The sequence below is a fragment of the Ictidomys tridecemlineatus genome, unplaced genomic scaffold (genome assembly GCF_052094955.1).
Source record: "Ictidomys tridecemlineatus isolate mIctTri1 unplaced genomic scaffold, mIctTri1.hap1 Scaffold_960, whole genome shotgun sequence".
NCBI lineage: Eukaryota > Metazoa > Chordata > Mammalia > Rodentia > Sciuridae > Ictidomys > Ictidomys tridecemlineatus.
Genome location: NW_027526173.1, coordinates 71,372 through 90,849, shown reverse-complemented (window position 1 = coordinate 90,849; position 19,478 = coordinate 71,372). Strand labels below are relative to the sequence as shown.

At 47.9% G+C, this 19,478-nt stretch overlaps 1 protein-coding gene and 1 long non-coding RNA gene across 2 annotated transcripts; one reads left to right on the top strand and one right to left on the bottom strand.

Moving 5' to 3' along the window:
• The first annotated feature begins 789 nt into the window (after window positions 1-789).
• On the top strand, window positions 790-4,571 carry LOC144374935 (NUT family member 2F-like). The gene is made up of 4 exons (XM_078037662.1): window positions 790-1,451; window positions 2,579-2,707; window positions 3,745-3,884; window positions 4,360-4,571. The coding sequence occupies exons 1-4, from the start codon at window positions 790-792 to the stop codon at window positions 4,569-4,571; spliced, it is 1,143 nt and encodes a 380-aa protein (XP_077893788.1).
• Window positions 4,572-12,561: 7,990 nt separating this feature from the next.
• LOC144374940 (uncharacterized) lies at window positions 12,562-19,334 on the bottom strand. The gene is made up of 3 exons (XR_013434170.1): window positions 19,229-19,334; window positions 13,135-13,355; window positions 12,562-12,990 (listed from the first exon to the last, which is right to left on the bottom strand). It is a non-coding gene; the product is annotated as an uncharacterized LOC144374940 (long non-coding RNA).
• Window positions 19,335-19,478: the final 144 nt, after the last annotated feature.

The following is a 19,478-nucleotide window of genomic DNA, read 5'->3' as shown; positions in this document are numbered from 1 at the left end:
CCCAGGAGAGGATCTGTGGGACTCAGTGTCTATCACATAGACCTCTTCCCTGGGAAAGGAGCTCCCTGCATTATGGCAGGAACCAGTGAGCACTAGGATCACAGATGGCCAGGCTCTGTCCCCCATTAGTGTTTGGTGTGGGAAGTGCTGGGAGAAGCACCCACATGCTGGGCAGGATGTGCTCCTGGGTGAACTACACAATTCCTCAGCCTCTAGCTAGGCAGACATCTAAATCAGGTGTTTCTTGTTTGTGTGTGGATGCCTAGGAAAAAAGTGGAGGGGTATACAAGGAGTATTAGCAAAAGGAAGGCTGAGGAGGTGATGGGGGAATCATTTTTAGAATCTGTCACCTTCACAAGGGACCCTAAAGCCCCTGCATTTGCCCTGGAGAAGATCCCTTTCCTAGTGGTGAGAATGAGGAGGGGCATGGTGCCACTGAATAGGGTCAAATTGATCCATTTCTAGGGAGTCACCTAGGAGGCCAATGGAGTGTCTGCAAAGGATGCACAAGGGGCCTCTCAGAATCAGGGAAAGCTGAGGTGTCACAGTCAACTGGGAATCCTGGTGTAGTGAAAATGAGATTTCTCAGGGTAGAACTATGACTAAAGGAACACAGCATGAAATTCACTCAAAGGGACATTTGCAAACTGCACAATTTCCCTGCCCAAGGGCCCTGAGCTGGGAGCATTTGTTCTCAGATTTCCACTGAGTAAGAAACTGCTGTCATTTTCCCTCCTCCATTCTCCGCTTTGCTTTGCCTCCACAGCATCTGCATCACGGAGAGCAGGCATGAACTTCACTCCTGGTGCCCACGTGTCTGCGTTCAGGGGCCTACCCTTTCTTCCAGCTGCCCCTGTGCCAACACACCAGCCATTCTGGGAGCTGCCCCCGGCACCAAGGGTGACTGCGCCTATCTCTCAGGGTAACCCTCTGGTGCTGTCCACTTACCCTGGACAATCATATGTGCCAGGGCTGTCCACCTTTGGAAAACATGGGCCACAACTGAGGCCAGTGGGGCCTCCTCATATTCAGAACATTATCCACACTCAGGCACCCCTCAACTGGAGGGCCCCAGGGGCCTTCTGTGGGGGTGTGGAGCATCCTGCTCCATTCCTCACAGCACCTTCTGCCCCGAGGACCACTGTACCTGCCTCAGACAGTGGAGGGATTCAAAACTATGGGATCCACTGGCACCTGGGCCTTCGCCCTCCAGCACCACGACCATTTGCCCAGATGGCCCCCATCATGTTCCCAATGAATGCACGCCAATGGCCAGGTACAGTGTATGGGGAGGGCGCACTACCCACCTTCCCAGCTGCAGTGCCACCAGATGACACCAGCAGACCTCCCAGCGTGTATGAGAACTTCCGGCGCTGGCAGCGCTTCAAGACCCTGGTCCGCAGGCACCTTCCTCAGACTCCTGATGTGGAAGCACTTTCCTGCTTCCTCATGTGAGTGTTCTCCTCCGGCTCCCCCTTGAGCTCTGTCAGGAGGAAAAGCATGGGTTGGAAAGAGGAGGCTGGGATGTAGGGGAACTGCTCGAAAGGTCCTGAGGGTAAGGGGACCAGCTGAGACCCTTACATTCCCAGATGTATTCCCCTCACACCAGGGAATGAAACGTGCCTTATGTCAGGTGCCCATCACAGGCCTGTGAGTGCAGGCAATCTTTGTTTCCAATAATCATCAGCATCACATGGAGGACTCAAGGTCAGAGGAGGTTCCTGGGGGTAATGTGGGCCAGGAATCGAAGTTGGCTGTCTGACTCCATGCCTCCCCCAGTCATTTCACCTTCCACCATAGACCTGATTGTTCTCAGCACAAGGGACGTCCCAACCACAAGTGGGTTTAGTGGTGCTGGCCTCAACCCAGAAATCTATGGCTACCCATACACATTGTCATGAACTCCTGATCAGGACCCTCTGGTGATGTCACACTCGAGGGGAAGCTGTCTTTGGATACTGCATGGGAATGTTCAACTTTGCCCCAGTTTGTAACTGCTCCTAGGCCATTCTGTGCACCGTCTTCAGTCAGCCTGGGACACCATACATGATGCTATGGAAAATTTGTGAAAAAACAAAAAGGCATTCCTTTCTCACAGTTCTTTAGTCAGGATTCCCAGGTAAAGGGTAACTGACCTAAAATCCCATGATTGCTCTCTCCTCTCCTTGCTTGAAAAGACAGCTGGCTCACCTGTGTCCTCACAGTGTCTCCTCCTTCTCCCAGAAGAACACTAATGCCCTCATGAAGCGCCACCCTCAGGATCTCATCTAACCTTCTAAGCACTAAATGCAGTCTCCAGACACCATTCCATTGGGGGTTAGGGCTTCAACGGGTGAATGTTGGGGGATAAAAACATTCATCACATGGTACACCTCAATGATATTTGAGGAATCCAATCACAATCATGCTGGTCAATGTAGCCCTTGGTGTTAAAGTTGTGTATAAGTATCCTGGAGTCCCAATGTCAATACTTGGAGTTGAACATCATGGGGCAAATATAACAAAGGTAGGAAATTATGTTGTTGGTCTACTGATAAAGAAGGGTGACCTTGTGGACACTGATCCTGATGAATTCCAGCCCAGTGCTTCGGTCTCTGTCCCGACGAGAGCCCACCATGACCATGGAAGAGGGCCTGAGGAAGGGTTTGAAGGAATGGCAGCGCACCAGCAACTTTGATCGGATGGTCTTCTTTGAGACTGCAGAAAAGTGAGCCAGTTTTCAAGGCCCAGAGCCTACTGATGGGGGATCATGGTTTGCACAGCAAGGTCTGGTACAGCCTGTCACCTACCTATGTTTGGGCTCCGAGGCATCTAGCTCTCCAAATAGTGGCTCCTTCTAGCTTGAGGCCTGGGCATTCTCTCAGCAACAATCCCAGAAACTCCAGGCTCCATACTCTTGATTCCAACTCTGCCTTGAGGTTCAGGGTCAGGATGGGGAGGAGGTACCAGCCCAGCCAGAGGGTCTGCTGCTGCTTTGCTGGCTCTGCAGAGGGCAAAAGTTGCACTAGATTCACTCGGGCCACCTGCCTGGGAACTGGTACCTCTTTATAGAGTGAGGTCCATTATAACTCATCAAAGTGGCCACTACTTCAACCTGATGTTCCAGAAGAGGGTGGTGGTGGGAAGTGCATTGTCAGGGCCAGCCACCACCTCAGGTGCCCCCAGGACATGTCTCTGGTCCTTACTTCCTTTGCTCCATATAATCCCAGCCTTTCTAACAAGGGAAGGGAAGAACCCACCCTCATTGGAAGAAACCCAATGTTCTCAGCTTAGCTTTCTCTTCCACATGACCCTGCCTGTAATTTGGTATCCCAGATGATCCTTTCAGGGCCCAAGGTCCCAGCCTCAGTACCCCTGAATTGGGTCAGGACCTCTGGTGTTCCCTGATATAAATCACATCCCTGACCATTTTCGACAACTAAACTGATCATGTGGTTCCTGGCAGAAACAGGAGAGAGCCAGAACAAGGATCAGCTAGGGGCCCTGCCTGGGTCCCTCAGATCTGATTCCCTTAAGGTGCTAGTTGATGTAGTGTTTCCCGAGAACTGTAGTTCTTCCTCTGTAGCAGCTCCCTCCTGTCACTGGCCGGACCTACTTCAGGAAGCAACTCCACATTCCTGCCACTAGCTCCTGAATGATAGCTTAGAATACTCCATAGCCTAGAATCCCACACCAGCACCTGCCTGGTATGGCTAACCTGATTCTCAGCTCAGCCTGTGCCTGCCTTACCCAAATCCCATCAAGGTTCATGGAGTTTGAGGCTGCAGAGGAGATGGAAGATCCAAGGATGCAGTTGTCAGGGGTCTTCCAGTGCCGACCTCCTCCTGCAACTCCGAGGCTGGAAATCCGAAGGCCTCCAGTCCCTGAGGCTGTCCAACAGCCAGGTAGGGTACCCACATTCACACAGTAGTCTATGATAGTGTCCAAACAGTGAAAAAGGCCAAGGCAAGTTGTTGTCCCAAATAAGAACTTTTCCTTCAGTATTGGAGATTCACTCTTACAAGAAAAAAAGCCCCTAACACCTGAGGTCCCTGCCACTCAGCTATGAACTGTGTATTGACTGGGCCAAGTACGGATCTCCTTTCTCTTTTTGTCTATCCAAAGAAACAACACGAGATCTGCCTGGGACTTGGGTCCTGGTAGGGTAGAGTGCATGCATTACCAGTCACTACAAATGTCCTCCCACTTGAATCTCCTAGATGTTGCATCTGGTGCACTATTATATCCCTCGGTTCCTGGGTCAGGTTGTCCTCATGCATGGCATACCAGGTTAAGTCCCCTGAACCCTGCCTACTACCAAGTATTTGGGATGAACATGGAATCCTCATTCACACACCACTCTGGTCCTCCCTGTCCTAGCGTGCACCTCCAGAAAGACCAACCCTAAGGTATGGTCCGCCCGCTCATTAGCAGCCAAACCCAAGGCACCAGAGACAAAGGTGCCTGAGACCAAAGCACGCAAGACCAAGGCACGCAAGAACAAGGTGGCCAAGACCAAAGGGCCAGAGAACAAGGCGCCCGAGGAGATCCCACCTGAAGCCATCCAAAGAGTACATGGACATCATGGATGAGCTATTCGGGCCTACAAACTTTGCCACGTGGGAGCCCTCCTACTTGTCTACAGAAGAGCTTGGCGCAAACTTGGGAGAGGAAGGACTAGAGCAACAGCCAATACAGGATGATTTACACCCACATCCAAGTCTCCTGAGCTATGTTGATGAGAACTTTGTCAACAAGGTGAGCTGGGCCTACAATCTTGGTGTATAGAAAGTTTCGGCACTCATGGAATTCAGTTTCCTGGCTTAGAATCTCAGATTATTATTATTATTATTATGGTGTGTGTGTGTGTGTGTGTGTGTGTGTGTGTGTGTGTGTGTGTGTGAGTGAGAGAGAGAGAGAGAGAGAGAGAGAGAGAGAGAGAGAGAATGTGCATGCACACATGTGCACTCATACATGGGTGTAGCTGGTAGTTGGGATATAACAACCCCATGATGCAAATGAGCATGGGATTATTATTGCTTCCTCTTTCTCCTAGAAGTCCTCTTGACTTGGGGCCATTTCCTCCCAAGTTCACTCACACTCTCTTCCTTCTCATCCCAGGCAGAGAGTATAATTCATCCTCGCTTCCTGGAAGAAATACTTTCCAACAAGCCACATATAAATATCTTGGCTCTGACAAAAGAACTGGAGCAGCAGGAAAGACACACCACTGACCAGGTAGAAAGCAGAAGGAAGGTCTCCCAGTAGACCTGGGGTAGGTGGTACAGAAGAGAGGCAGGGACACCTGATAATAAAGTGCAGGGACGGCAGGAACAAGAGGGGTTGGGACGAAACAAAAGGTAGACAAGGAGAAAGGGGCACCAGGTAGAACAAAGGAGGTAGAGACACGAGGGTTTCCAGGGTTTCAGAACAGACACCAAGGCACAGAGCAATACCTGGCAGACTAGGAGACAAAGGGACACAAGTATACAGGAAAGGGAATTACCACAGGTGGAGAGGGGAGCAAGGGATAGCAGGTAGATGAAGAAGGCACAGGACCTTACTCATGTGGCCCAGAGGATGTTATCATTATCCTGTCTGTGATGGCTCCCTGAGTGAGTCTGTTCCAGGACACATGATGTAGGATGGAAAAAAAAAAAAGGAAGGAGACATGAGAGCCATGGAAGGGTTCAGGATATCAAGCAGAAAGGAAGCCCAGGGGAGTGTCCAGCAGACACTCAGTGTGTTTTTATGAGACCAAGATGAGTAACAGATCCACTTCCCACTGAAATATGATTGTCCTAATCCCTGTGGCCCATTTCATGCATGAAGAAGAGTTGGCCAGTGCCCATATCCTCCTTCATCTTGTGAAGAAGCACCTTTGCAGGTGCCTCAGGGTCATGATATGTCCCAACAGGACACAAGAGCTTCTGAGGCAGCTGCCAAACAAGGTGCAGAGAAGCGGAAACATCACACTGATCAAGGGGCCAGCACGGAGGACTGGTCCACAGAGGTGGCTTCCCAGGTCGTGAAGAGGAGCAGGACCGCCGAGCCAGAGTTGCTGGGTTCAAAGGACACTGCTGTCCTCCAAGGCTGTCAAGGGTCTTCTTCATTGGGGACCATCCACTCCAACCATCCTCCCCCAAACGGCAGATCCTCCTCCTTAAACCTGGGGAACAAAAGTGTAGTGGGTCCCAGAAAAGCCACTTCTTCTGGGCGGCCACATAAGACAGCCAATGGCTGCAGTGTGGATGAGGACCTCCAAAGCCTGGATTTCCTCCTTAGCTCCCAGCACCGCCTGCTGCCCTGGGAACTGTCCCGGAGCCAGGCCCTTCCAATAGAAACCCTGTGCTCAGGAGATCAAGAAATCCAGGCCCCACCTCCCCAGAGAGGACTCCTCAGCTCCCACCCTCCTCCAGGTGCCATGTCCATGAAGAGTGCTCTCACTGGACGCACATGCTTCATGAAAAACACGCCCTGCACTGGGCCTCCCCTCCAGGTCACTGGAGGGCAAGATGTGGATCTGGAGCTGGCTCAAACCTCACAGCCTCAGAAGAGGAAGTGCACATCATCAGGCAACCAAAAGAAGAAGAGGCCCTGAGGACAGTCGTGTTGACTGGTGGCCTCTGGGGTGGCTGCCCCTCAGGCAAGATCTCACCTGGCTTCATTCTGTGTTGGAAGGTCCAAAGGTTCTTCATCACATAGGACAGTTCCTGTGGGTTCTCAGAAAAATGTAGGGAGTGGGAGGGTATAGTAAATGTAGAAAGAGGGTAGGGGGAGGTACTGAGAGGGGAGGGTCACAATGTTCAATCCTGGGTGGGAAACTGTACCTTGTTTGACTGTCACTGGGAATAAAGGCAGTTTGGTAGGAAAAAAAAATCTCCAGCTTCTGCCTTCTGCCATGTTTTCTGTGCACCTCCATGCAGTGAGAACTGAGAGGTGATAACTGGGGTTGCCAGGACCCAGGGTGCACAAGTGTCCATCTATTGGGTCTTGTTTCCAGATTTAGATGAGTCCTCCCCCTAATCCTGGGAGAAAACAGACAAGATTCCAAAACCCAACTCATCACCCCATGGAAAAGCCTCTCTTGGTTTAGGGGATCTTCTCTGTGTATCCCTCTATGATCTTTGCCTGTTAAACATCTCCCTTACCAATCATCTGAGGGCCTGCTATGAAGAGAAATCACAAAGAGGCAAAGCACATCTCCCTTGGTATTCACAGCTCTGAGGTCTGAGGACTAACTGGTGGCTCTCAGATCTTAGTGTGACTAGTTCTGAGATTGAATGTCAGGGACCCTCAGCTCCTAGTGATCGAAACTGCCATGTTGCCTTCTTGGGATCAGTAGCCAGCCTCTTCCATCAGTTCCCTGGAGATCATCTGACAACTGCACCTAGCAGTTCCTGCAGTTCTCCACTTATTTGATTTAAAAGGTGAACTCAGGCATGCACAGTGTCCTTCCAAGATACCCACAGTATTTCTGCTTAGGCATGGTTAGGGCACTCCACACTAAGGACCATTGAAGGGGGTCCCAAAGGGTTGAGTCCTGTTGAGCACTGCAAATTGGAGTCGTCTGGGGAGGACCTGCTATGGAAGCAAAACTCTCTGAGTGACTGTGAGGCATTTGTGGCAGCCATGGCCATCACAGACAGGGGCACAATTTTTTATCAATTTATTGAGAACATTGGGCCCTTCTGTCTCATTTAGATGGAGAGCTGCTTTTGAGCCTTCAAGCCCCTGTGCAATTAAGTAAATTCTAGAAATAACCCTGGAAACAATTTTTTCCTAGACAGCTTCTTTCTCCTCTCCTGAATGATGATGGACAATATTATTCAACTGATCCCCAGCATGGCTGTGGTCTCCCTGTGTAGGCTTCCTGTTGAGAAGACAAGGCCGACCTTTATACCTCTCCCCCCTACAGTTGCAGTTCTGACCGCAACTCACTGGGGACCCAGCAGGCTGCAAGTCCTGACTGCATCCCAAGACAGACCCACCCCCCACTCATGCAGTGCTCTGATCCTCCCATATGTAGTATTGGCCCCACCCCGACCCCAGCCTGACCAATACTGAGTGTGACTGGCCCAAATGTAATGTAATCAAGTTCTCCTACAAATCAATGAGGAAAAAAGAAGGCTGCATATCACATGGTTTGCCAATTAACAAAATGTGGAACTCTACCAAGGAGAATACTTAAATTGCAAGGAGGCCAAATTTTAGTGTCATTTGTGAGATAAAGAACTGGGGTGACTTCAGACATGCACAAAAGTGATTGGAAGTGAAGTTGTTTGTGGTCTGTCATGTGCAATCTAACTCCATGGTTCTCCATAGGACCCAGGTTCCATGCCTTCAGAATCAGGGTCACAAATTTTTATCAAGTACCTATTGACAACTTTGAGCCCTCCTGTCTCAGTTGGATAGAGACCTGCTTTTGAGCCTTCAGGCCCCTCTGACATTAATCAGGTTTCTAGAAGTAAGCCTGGAAATAGTGTTTCTGAAGACAGCTTCGTTCTCCTCTACTGAGTGATGCTGGACAGTGGGGATGGATGGAAAAGTGTGGCATGGAGAAAGGAGGCTGGGATGTAGGAAAACTAGAGGGAACATCCTGAGGGGGGAGGGATAAGCTGAGAGACCTATATTCCCAACCAAGTTCATCACACCAGGGGAGGAAATGGGCCTTATCTCAGGTGCCCATCACAATCCTGTGAGTGAAGCAATCTTGGTGCTCAATGAGCATCACCATCACTCAGGGGATATAAGGTCACAGGAGATTCCTGGAAGTAATGTGAGCCAGGATGGAGAGTTGGTTCTCTGACTCCACATGATTGTCCCTCACTTAGTATTTTCACCTTCTAGCATAGATCTGATTGTTCATGGCAGGCAACATCACAACTAGTGTTGGAGATGCGGGGGGGAGGCACCAGTATAGATCTCTCTGGACACCCAACCACATTTTTCCGAGGAATTCCTGCTTAGGATATTGAGGTGCTGCAGAATTCATGAGTGAGTACTCATTCCATTTGGATCCTCCGTGGAGATGTACATCATTGTCTCAGGCTTTAACCCTGCTCCCAGGGCACTCTGTACTCTGTCTCACTCAAATAAGGCTGCCATATGTACTGCTACAGAATGGGAAGCTGAAACCACAGGCATTCATCTCTCACAGTTCTGAATTTGGGAAACCCCAGAAAGATGGTGCGAGATTTAATGTCCAGTGAGGTTTTTCCCTCCAGGCTTGAGAAAATGGCTACCTTGCCTGTGACCTCCTATGGCTAAGAGAGCTTTAGCATCCCTTCCTTTTTCTACAAGGGCACTAGTACTATCATGGGAACTCTACCCTGATGACATCATTAAAATCTTAAGAGCCGCTGAAGCCACCATCTCATGGAGGTTAGGGCATTCACTCATGCATTCTGCAGGCCAAAGCATTCAGGTCACAATACACAAAAACATCAAGAACTCAAGAGAAATCAGATTCCAGTATAGTACTTGATGTTCTCTCTAGTATATAGAGCATGTCCTGGATGCAGGGAGCCCACATGGGGTGGTCAGAGTGATTGGACAGAAGAGGCAAAGGCAAGGCCTGTGTTGGGTCAGGTCAACTTGCAATGAAGTGTGGGTTGTGGATTGTGACTGATCCTGATGAACCCAGGCCAGTGCTTTGGCCCCTATCTGGACTGGAGCCTACCATGAATCTGGAGGAGGGATTGTGGAGGGGTCTTCAGGAATGGCAATGCATACCTTTGATCAGATGATCTATGAGATGGCAGAAAAGTGTGTCAGGTATCTGGGGCTAGGCCTAAGTGCTCGGGAACATGGGTTGAACAGCTGGCTCTGTTGGAGCTTGTCACCCAGCCAGGAAGGGCATCTGCTACCACAGAGAAAACCACTGAACACTTACATCTCCAAGCATTACTTCCCTCTACCTGGAATGCTGGACACTCTCTAATAGTCCCAGAAGCTCCGACCTCAACGTTCTTAGTTCCACCACTGCCTAGAGGTTCAGGGTTAGGGTGTAGGGCAGTAACCAGCCAAGCTCAGGGGGTGTCCACCATCAGTGAGGTCTGTTCACAGGGTACAAGTTTCACTACCTTGGGGTTGGCCAACCACCTGGAAAATAAACCATCTTCTAGCATATGGATCACCCCTGCTCATGAACAATGCCATAATAAACCCTGATGTTTCAGAAAGATTTAGAGTTCAAAAAACATGATCAGGGAACGCCAGTGTCTCAGATGCCCCAAGCACACACCTCTGGCCTCGTAATCCATGTAATTCTCGCCATTCAAACAAATGAAATACAGCCCTCTTTGGAAGGTGGGTTGGGGTGGGAACCCAGGTGTTCCACTACTTTCAGCACAGCTTGGACTTTCACATGACCTCTGCTGAGTCTTGTGTTCTTGGTATATAGTCCTAACCCCAACATTCCTAGAGAGAGAGTTGTCTTCCATAAATCATATCTTTGACCAGATGCTGAAGCTTGGCTTTTCTGTGTGGTTCAGGGCAGGGACATGAGAAGCCTGGAATAGGTGTGGGAGCATCGTAAAGGAATGTGCCTGGTTCACTAAGGACCACATGGTTCTCTTCAGGTGCTAAGTGATGTCAGGAGCACTCAGAATGGTTTCCGCATTGGGAAATAATCCCTCCTGGGACCAGCCCATCCCATGGTCTGAGCAGTACTCCCCATGCCTGCTACCAGATCCTCATTGCTATGAAGCTACAGCTTGAGTTTTCCAATAAGAAATTCTTTTCTTAAATAATTCTATGTCTTGCTTACCTGTCAGGTTTGTGGATTTTGAGGCTGAAGAGATAGAGGACTCAAAGCTTCAGTTGATGATAGATTCCAGTGTCAGACACATCCAATCCCATAGAGGCTCAATATTCCACATTCTCCAGTCTTTGAGACTGTGCAGCAAGAGAGAGCTAAACACATTCCCATAAAAATTGATGATTAAAAAACTGGTGATGATGGAGTGTGATAGCACACATGTGAACACTTTTTCAGAATAGGGCACTTCTCTTGCCAGTGGAACAGCCCCTGAGCATTTGGGATTCCAGATGCCCTTGGATTTGAAGTTTATAAAGCCTAGTCCAAGGTGCTACCTTCTCTCCCCCTGCCTATGTAAAGAGTCAACACACCATCTGCCTAGGACACGAGGCCATGTGGCCCAAGTATATCGAATACGGGTGTCTCAAAATGTCCTCCCACGTGACATACATTGTCCCACAGGTGCAGAGTCTTCACTAATGGTTCCTGATGTCAGAATGTGCAGGGCCATTCTGGACCAGAGTAGATCCCTTAAACATTTTCTTTCACTGAATGGCTGGAGCACAGCTAGAAAAACCATGTATGCATCACCCTCTTACCCTCTGTCCTAGTGTAAACCTCGAGAAAGACTGGCCCTGAGGCTCACCCACCAGAAGTTTAATAGTGCAGGTATCCAGAGACCAAAGTGCCTGACGAGATCACACTTGAAGTCATAACTGTATAGATGGACATCATGAACATCTGGTGGGGTTTCCCAACTTCAACATGTGGGTAGGCCCACATTTGGCCATAGCGAAGTCCATGGGAAACTTGGAAGAGAATGAAATGGAGTGACATCTAAAAGGGGACAACTTGTAACAAGATCTAAATTTCCTGCCCTAGACTGATGAGCTGTACTCCAAGAGGACTTTTTCACCAAGGTGGGCTGGGGTGGGAATCCAGCTGTGTACAAGACTTTGAGAATGTCAACCTAGACTCATGGAATTATCTTTTATTCTTTACATTCTCAGCACTGTTTGTCTGTTGGGTGGGGTAGCTCATGGTCTTGATTTAACAACTCCATGGTGTGAACCAGAAGACACCATCCATGCTTCCTACAAGTCCCAGAGGTGTCTTGGGCTTGGGGACACTTCCTACCAAGGCCACACACAATTTTTTTCTTCTCCTCCAGGTGCAGGCTCCATTTTCCACACCCCCATTTCTTGGAACTATTGCTTTTCATAGGACTACACATGGCTATCTTGACCCTAACCAAAGAGCTGGACCAGGAGGAAGGACTCACCCAGCAGAATGGCCATCAGAACTTCAGTCTGACACCAAGACAGGTGATACCTCCCATTCATTTTTACACATCCCCCAAGTCCCTCTGTCTACCCTCATACCCAATACAGACTGAGCATGGGCCATTTCTGTTCTGTAGCTGGTGAAAATGCAACTATTGCCCTCAAAGTAGAAATTATCAGTGGAGCTGCCCCAAAGTTTTGTTATACCCCGACTAAAGTGCTTCTAAATCAGCTGCCAGCCAAGGTATAGAGGGACATAGTGACAGCACTGGACATGAGTCCTATATGGAGATCTGGCCCACCAGGGGTCACCTCATAGAAAATTAAGAGATTCAGGGTCACATAACCCTAGGTCCTATAATGAAAGCTCACTGGTATCTTCCTGCACTGTTGCGAGTCTTCCTCAATGGTTCCCATCCAGGCCTCAACTCTTCCCTGGACCACAGAATCTCTTCTCTAAGCCTGGGCCACAGAAGGGCAGTGGGTCCCAGCAGGACTTCTCCTACCGGAGCCACATTAGAAAGCAGAGGTGTTTAGTGAGGACAACCATGACCCTCCATACCCCAGACATCCTCCTGGCTTCCCAGCACCTTCTGCTGTGCTGCAACTGTCCCAGACCCAGGACTTCACAAAGGCCCCTTCATCCCTGGAGGCTGAGCACTACAGGCTCCTCAGCCCCAAAGAAGAGTCCTCATCCCTATCCCCCTCCTGATGCCAATCTATGAAGTGAGCTATAGCTTGACACTCAATGCATGCAGGAAAGACACTCTACTCTGGGTCTCATCTCCAGGTCTCTGGAAAGAAACATCTGGCTCTGGGGATGATTCCTATTGCCCAGAATCTGAGAGGAAGTGTCAGTCATCAGACCCCAAAGGAAGAAGAAGAGACATTGAAGACAGTAGCATAGGTATCTGGTGAGCCAACCTCTCAGGCAGGGTCTTGGTGAGATCTCCCCTTCAGTACATCCTGCAACACAAGGGGCAAAGATCCTTGTCATCCAGAGCTGATCCTGCTAGTCCTCAGGAAAGGGAGGGCAAGGCCAGGGCACTGGGAATATAGGAGGAAGGCCAAAGGTGGGAACTGGCATGGGAGAAGGACAGAGGTGCATACCTGGGGCAAAGCTGTACATGGTGGGAGTTCACTGTCAAGAGTGAAGAAAAAGCACTTAGTAGAGAAATGTTCTCATGGCTGCTGCCTTCTGCTGTGGTGTCTGTGCTACTCTGTGGGGTGAGGACTGAAAGGAGGAGGTATCTGCAGATTCCATCCCTCAGGGTGCACAGATGCAGGGCCAAGCCCTTGCCTCCATATTTAGCCTGCACCTTCCACTGATGCTGGAAGAAAAAACAGACCAAAAGCTTAACAGAAACCCAGTCATTATGTTGTTTACATAGCCTCAGTTAATTTAAGGGGCCTTCTCTGTACATCCCTGCATGAACTCTGTCCCATAACCATCTCTGTTACCAACAGGCTGAGGGTTCAAACATCCATCTGGAGAGCAACCACAAATAGGAAAAGTGCACCTCCCTTAATATTATCAGTTCTGACATTCCAGGGACAACATATCTCAGATCTTAGCATTCACAGCCCTAAGAGTGAATGACAGTGACCCTCAATGTCCAGTGGTAATAGCTCTGCAACTGTGTTCCTGACAGGAGGAGACAGTGGCTACTGAGAGTTCCCAGGAACTCTTTCAACAGCCAGACCTAGTAGCTCTTAGCAGCTCTCCATTGCTCTCTGTCATTCTCTTTCATAACTGCCCTCAGGGTGACCTTCCAGGTCTGCTTTCAGTGCCAGCAGCCTTTCCTGTAACCAGTTCTTAGTAAAATCAGCTCTACCTACTCTACTTGAGATAAAAGGCATGCATAGGTTGAATATAACCATGTACTTGAGGCCTCACTAGGAGTTATGCTGCACCACAAGGGTAAGTGATACAGGCACTTTTTGCATAAGGAGATTGGGAAGGAAGCTCATTTACTTAAAAAGAAATACAAAGGTGGGCTCAAGCACACACAGTATCCTTCCAGGAAACCATGGGACTTCCCTGAGGTTTGGGTAGGAAGAGGCTCCTCATACAGCAGAGGCAAAACAGCTAACGAGATTCCAAATGGTGGTATCATTGAAAGAGAATGAAGGATGGAGTCATCTCAAATATACTTTGACCAAATATAATTCTAGGTCACAGTGACATAATTAGGTCAGCCATGAATGTCAAAGACAGGGAAACCACTTTTTTCTTTCCTTTTTGTATTTTTGGCGGTGCAGGTTACTGAACTCTGGACCTCACACCAGCTAGGCAAGTATTTTATCACTGTGCCACAACCCAAGTCCCCAAAGATTTCTTTAAATGCCTCTGGGAAAGTGTTGGCCCTTTCTCTTCTGTCTCATGTAAGAGAGATGTTTGGAGCCTTCAGTCTTTTAAACCATCATAGAATTTTCTACAATTGGCAATGGGGATGGCATTTTACTTAGATACCTCTTTTCTGATCCTGTGGAAGAGGCTAGATATCCAGGCTGAACAAATATTCAGCATGACAAAGGGCTTCCTGCAATGGTGGACAAGGCTTCAATTTTAGACTTAAAAGTCTAAAATTTTAGACTTAAAAGATGCATTTTCCTGTATACCAGTACATGCATATCCTTAAAACCTGAGTGTTTTGAGGGTCCCTCTGATAAGTCCATCTAATTGACCTTGACTCTTCTACCCCTGCCTCAGGAAGACCTGAGCCTGGCAGGCCAAAACCAAAGTGAGCTGAGGCAAGCCGATCTGCTATCCTTCTGCAACAAATCCTGCCCACAGTGGGGATGCCCACTGCACAACTTTTCCAAACCCCAATTAGCATAAACTTAGACCAATAGTATTGGTTCTCCTTCCATTTAATAAAGACAATAAATAATATTTTTACTCAGGAAAAAAGTGAAGTTGAACCAATGGAATTCCCAAGTGCAAAACACTTTCTGACTAGCCACATGCACTTTTTAGAGTATTTATTTTTCAATTACACATGGACACAATGTCTTCATTTTATTTTCATGTGGTACTGAGGATCAAACCCAGTGCCTCATGCATGCTAGGTGAGTGCTATACACACCTCTGAGCTGAAACTTCAACTCACAACCCTGCATTTCCATGAATTCTAAAGAAAACGTGCAGTGTGGGGAAGGTTGTCTAGTGTTGCATTTCACATGGTGTAATACGGAAGTGGCACATTAAGATATCATAAAACAGTGCATAAATACTTTTCTCTCTTTACTGAATTCAAGAGGTTTAAAGATGTATGAAGTTTTGAAGCATTTTGGTGATGGCTTTCCATGATAGAGAGTTGCTGGCTCAGGGTGCCAGGGACATATGGGGAGTGCTGCTAATGCTACAATCTGAGAGCCCCTGGCACTCCAACCGCAGAACTGCTAATACTAAGGGAGCTAGTTGTACTCTGCCTGTTTGTGATTGCATCTAAATTAACCCAAAGAAGCCTAAGATGTTTGAGAACCTCTTCTCTCCTGATGCTAATTCTGAATTTCCTTCCTGCCCCATATATACCAGGATATGTAGGTTTTAATGCTTAGTGGGTGAGCAACATGCAGAAAGGGCACTAAGAGAGCAACTTCCTCTGTAAGCAGCCCAAACAAGTGTTCATGCAGGTTTACTCATCTGAGAGTTCTTCAGTTCTTCCAAATAATATCCCCTCTGCACATCACCACATGAGCCTACATCTACCTGGAGAAGGCCACATTTTCTTGCAGCAGTGCACTTTGTGCTTACTTCTGAATCTAGGCCTCAGGGCCCTCTTCTGTATATTGACAATTCTTCCTTATTTACTTTCCCTTGTTCCATGAAACAAAGCTCTATTACATCTTGTGGTTTTCATTTACACTTTCAATGTTATCTGTACTTCACATATGATACCACACATACATATATACATATGAATGTATAGATTCATATGTCTACTTATACACATATATGCGTTTTAATTCACATGACAAGGGTAAATATTGTTTACTGGCTATATCATGAATGGTATGCTCAATAGAATAGTTGCTTTCTTAGGTGGAATTTATTTCTGGTTACCATGGGCATGCCATGGTATTCATGGTTACCATGGGCATGCCATGGAATCAGGGAGAGTAATTAAGGAATAACTGTAGGAATTAAGAAAACTGTTTCTGAGAACATATTTATCAAAATAGTGCCCAGTCTGGGTTCAAATATCTTTGAGACTTAAAACAACCCTTGTATTCCCAATTGTCTAGATGCAAGACTCTGGATGAGAAACCTAAAGATAAGGGCATATTGGTCAATGTCTAGTTAGGAAAAGACCAAGGGGCTGAGGTTGTAGCTCAGTGCCAGGGTGCTTATCTAGGATGTGTGAGGCCCTGGGTTTGAACCTTAAGAGTAAATCAAACAAACAAATAAATCATGTTCATCGGCATCCACAGAAAAGAAAAAAACTTAAAAAAAGAAAAATCCAAGATGACAACAGAAAGTTTTCTCAGAGAAAAGACCCAGGAGCTCTACAAAAAATTGAGTAAACAATAATGTGAAAGAACTCTTGTCAAATTGAGTAATAAACTCCAATCCATAAAGATAACATTAAATTATCTGCCCTGCAATATCTAAGAAGTGTTATAGAGCAGGCATTTTGACCTTTAATCTACCTCATTACATTATCATCCTTCTGTGGCTTTGAAAGCATATGTAAGGTAAACCAATTACAAGGAAGAAAATTTTATTTTGACTGAACATTTCAGAGATTTCTTTCTATGTATACTTTGTCAGCTTCATGGTTCTGGAGACTCCATGGAGGTAGAACATCATGGCAGAGATCACACATTGGAGTAATGCTGCTCACCTCATGGCAGCTGAAAAGTAGACAGCATGAGGCCAGGGTCCCAATATCCCCCTCAAGGGCATGTCCACAACCATGCAACCTCCTTCCAGTAGGACCCACCGCCTACTGTTTCATCACCTCTCAATATTGCCAGAGGCTGATGAGGAAATATTTATAGACCCTTCGTGGATATTTAAGATCCAAATCACAACACATACCTCATTCTATACTTCCTACAGCAGGCTGCATATGCCTAACACTGTATGCTGGTATTTGGAATTCACAGCTGTGACTTAAGCAAGGTCAAACTGGGTCTCACATGTGGACTGGTGAGAATCATACAGAGATATGGGATTCTGACTACATTCTGGCAGTGAATGAACACTTTGGTTGTTATCTCTTTGGGAGGGGAAAGCACATTTCATGAGAGGGTGGAAGAGGAGCCAACTGCAAGTGGTAGTAGTTCAGTTTATCAGTCGGTTCTCTGCTTCTCAGGCACATATCATAACTGTCTTTCCTGAACTTCTCTGAAAATTGTTTCAGCCAAACTTAATTTTCTGCTTGTCCACCCTGGGACATGCTGGATTCTACAAGGAAGATTATTCAATGTTACTGTAATAGTTAACTCCATGTACTGATTTGGCTAGGCACAAATACCCAGCAGTTTGGGCCAAACACCAGTTAAATGTTACTGTGAAAGTTTTTGTTTGGGGCGTGGGGTGGGACTTCGTATATCCAGTCAGCGGACTTTGATTAAAACTGACTACCTTCCACTGTCGGAGGGTCTCATCTACTTAATACATATATGGCCCCCGGAAGCAGACCTCAATTGCCATGTCCCTTAAATACATCTACTAAGGGACACCTAAATATTTTCCTCTTCACAACTATTGCTACTACCACAACACAAACACACACACACACACACACCTGAGGTGGGGTAGTTAATACAAACTCAATACACAAGGAACTCTCCATAGGTATCTCATCTTCATATACAAGCTCACACACTCCCAAATATGAAGAAATAACTCCCTGTCTTCCAAAATGCAGAAGCCTGCCATCTTCACACCACACAATGAATATATCCATCCTACTGCTCCACGAAATTAGTAACCGACCAGCTTTCACACACTCAAGTACATGTGCATGAGAAATGAAAATAAAATTTATTCAAAATCCCTTGTACCAAAACATGATGTCCAGAATGTACAAATATCCCTCCTCCATTTCCCAACTATAACAATCACATTGAAAGTGCAGAGAAAACTACCCAAATGCCTTCCTTAACATAGCCCATATGCAAACACATATATATCCAAACTCCCCAGGGTGTGTTCGTGGGAAAAATATATATATACAAGACCACCACAAGTAAAATATTACAAAAACCAGAGCTTAATTTCCCTTGATCTCCAATATCCACACAGAACAAGAAGATGACCATCACCACTTTGTCTGACCCACACTTCTGAACACATACCACATTCTTGTCAGGCAGTCGAGACAGAGCAAGATCCAAATTATGAATGCACATCAACACATTAGGGACCCCACCACCCCATCAAAGGAACAGCGAAAACAACCAGAGCCCTCTGAACTCCTACTAACCATCCAGGACCAGCGCAGCATCTCATTTTCTCACCCAAATATCCACCCCCGTGATCTCATGCCCATCAAAACGGAAGGAAAACTTCCTGGCACACAGAAATATCCACAGGGGCCCCCAACAGCCCACCAACGCATACGCGAGACCATATCATCAATTTCACTGCCGCAGTACACAAGCACCACAAATTAATAAGACAACATTACTCTCTTTATTGCACACGACTTGTGGTCAAACGGTTCTCCCATCATCATTTAGGTGCTCTGTCCAGATGGGTCCACCAACAGCCCACCTACGATGGCCCGTCAATCACGGGGTGACCACAGCAGACTCAGCACACTTGGCTCAGTGTGTTCCCTTCTGCAAAGTTGCTAAGGACAGGGAAATGAGCGGCCTTCAGCTAACAACCCTGATGCCAGCTGACAGTGTCCCCAACATTCACAGGTTTCAGGCGGAACAAGAAGATGACAGTCACCACTCTGTCAGACACCTACAGGAGCCTTAGACCTGCTGACCAGGACCGCGCTTCTCAGGCACCAAACAGGTGCCCTGGAGCCGGGTTTCACACAGGCTGCAAGGGACATGGATGGAGGATGCGTCGACATGGGCGCCGCACTGGCCATCTCGCCCCTCACTGCCAGGCCTGCTGCGGGCCGCCTGCATCCCTGGGGAGGCAAGGCTGGGCCTGGGCTGTCTGGCGAGGCGCAGGGGCCAGAGGAACGGGCAGGGACACAGTGGGGACCGAAGAGGTTCGCGGGTCCAGTACCTAGAGGCTTATGGGACTGAGTCTGGACGCCGCCATGGGAGCCCAGCTGGCCGTTGGGAACCCGCTGTCTGTGCTCGCGCCCGTGCCGTTCCCTGCAGGAGCCCCCAATGGACGCTGGAGCCGTTGGATGGCAGCCTGTGAGCGCGCCCTTCCATCCAAGCATGTGCTCAGGCGCGAGGGATGCAGGAGGGACAGCGGTGACCCTGCAGGAGGAAGAAATGGGTCGGGAAGCTTGCAAGGTGTCTCCGGC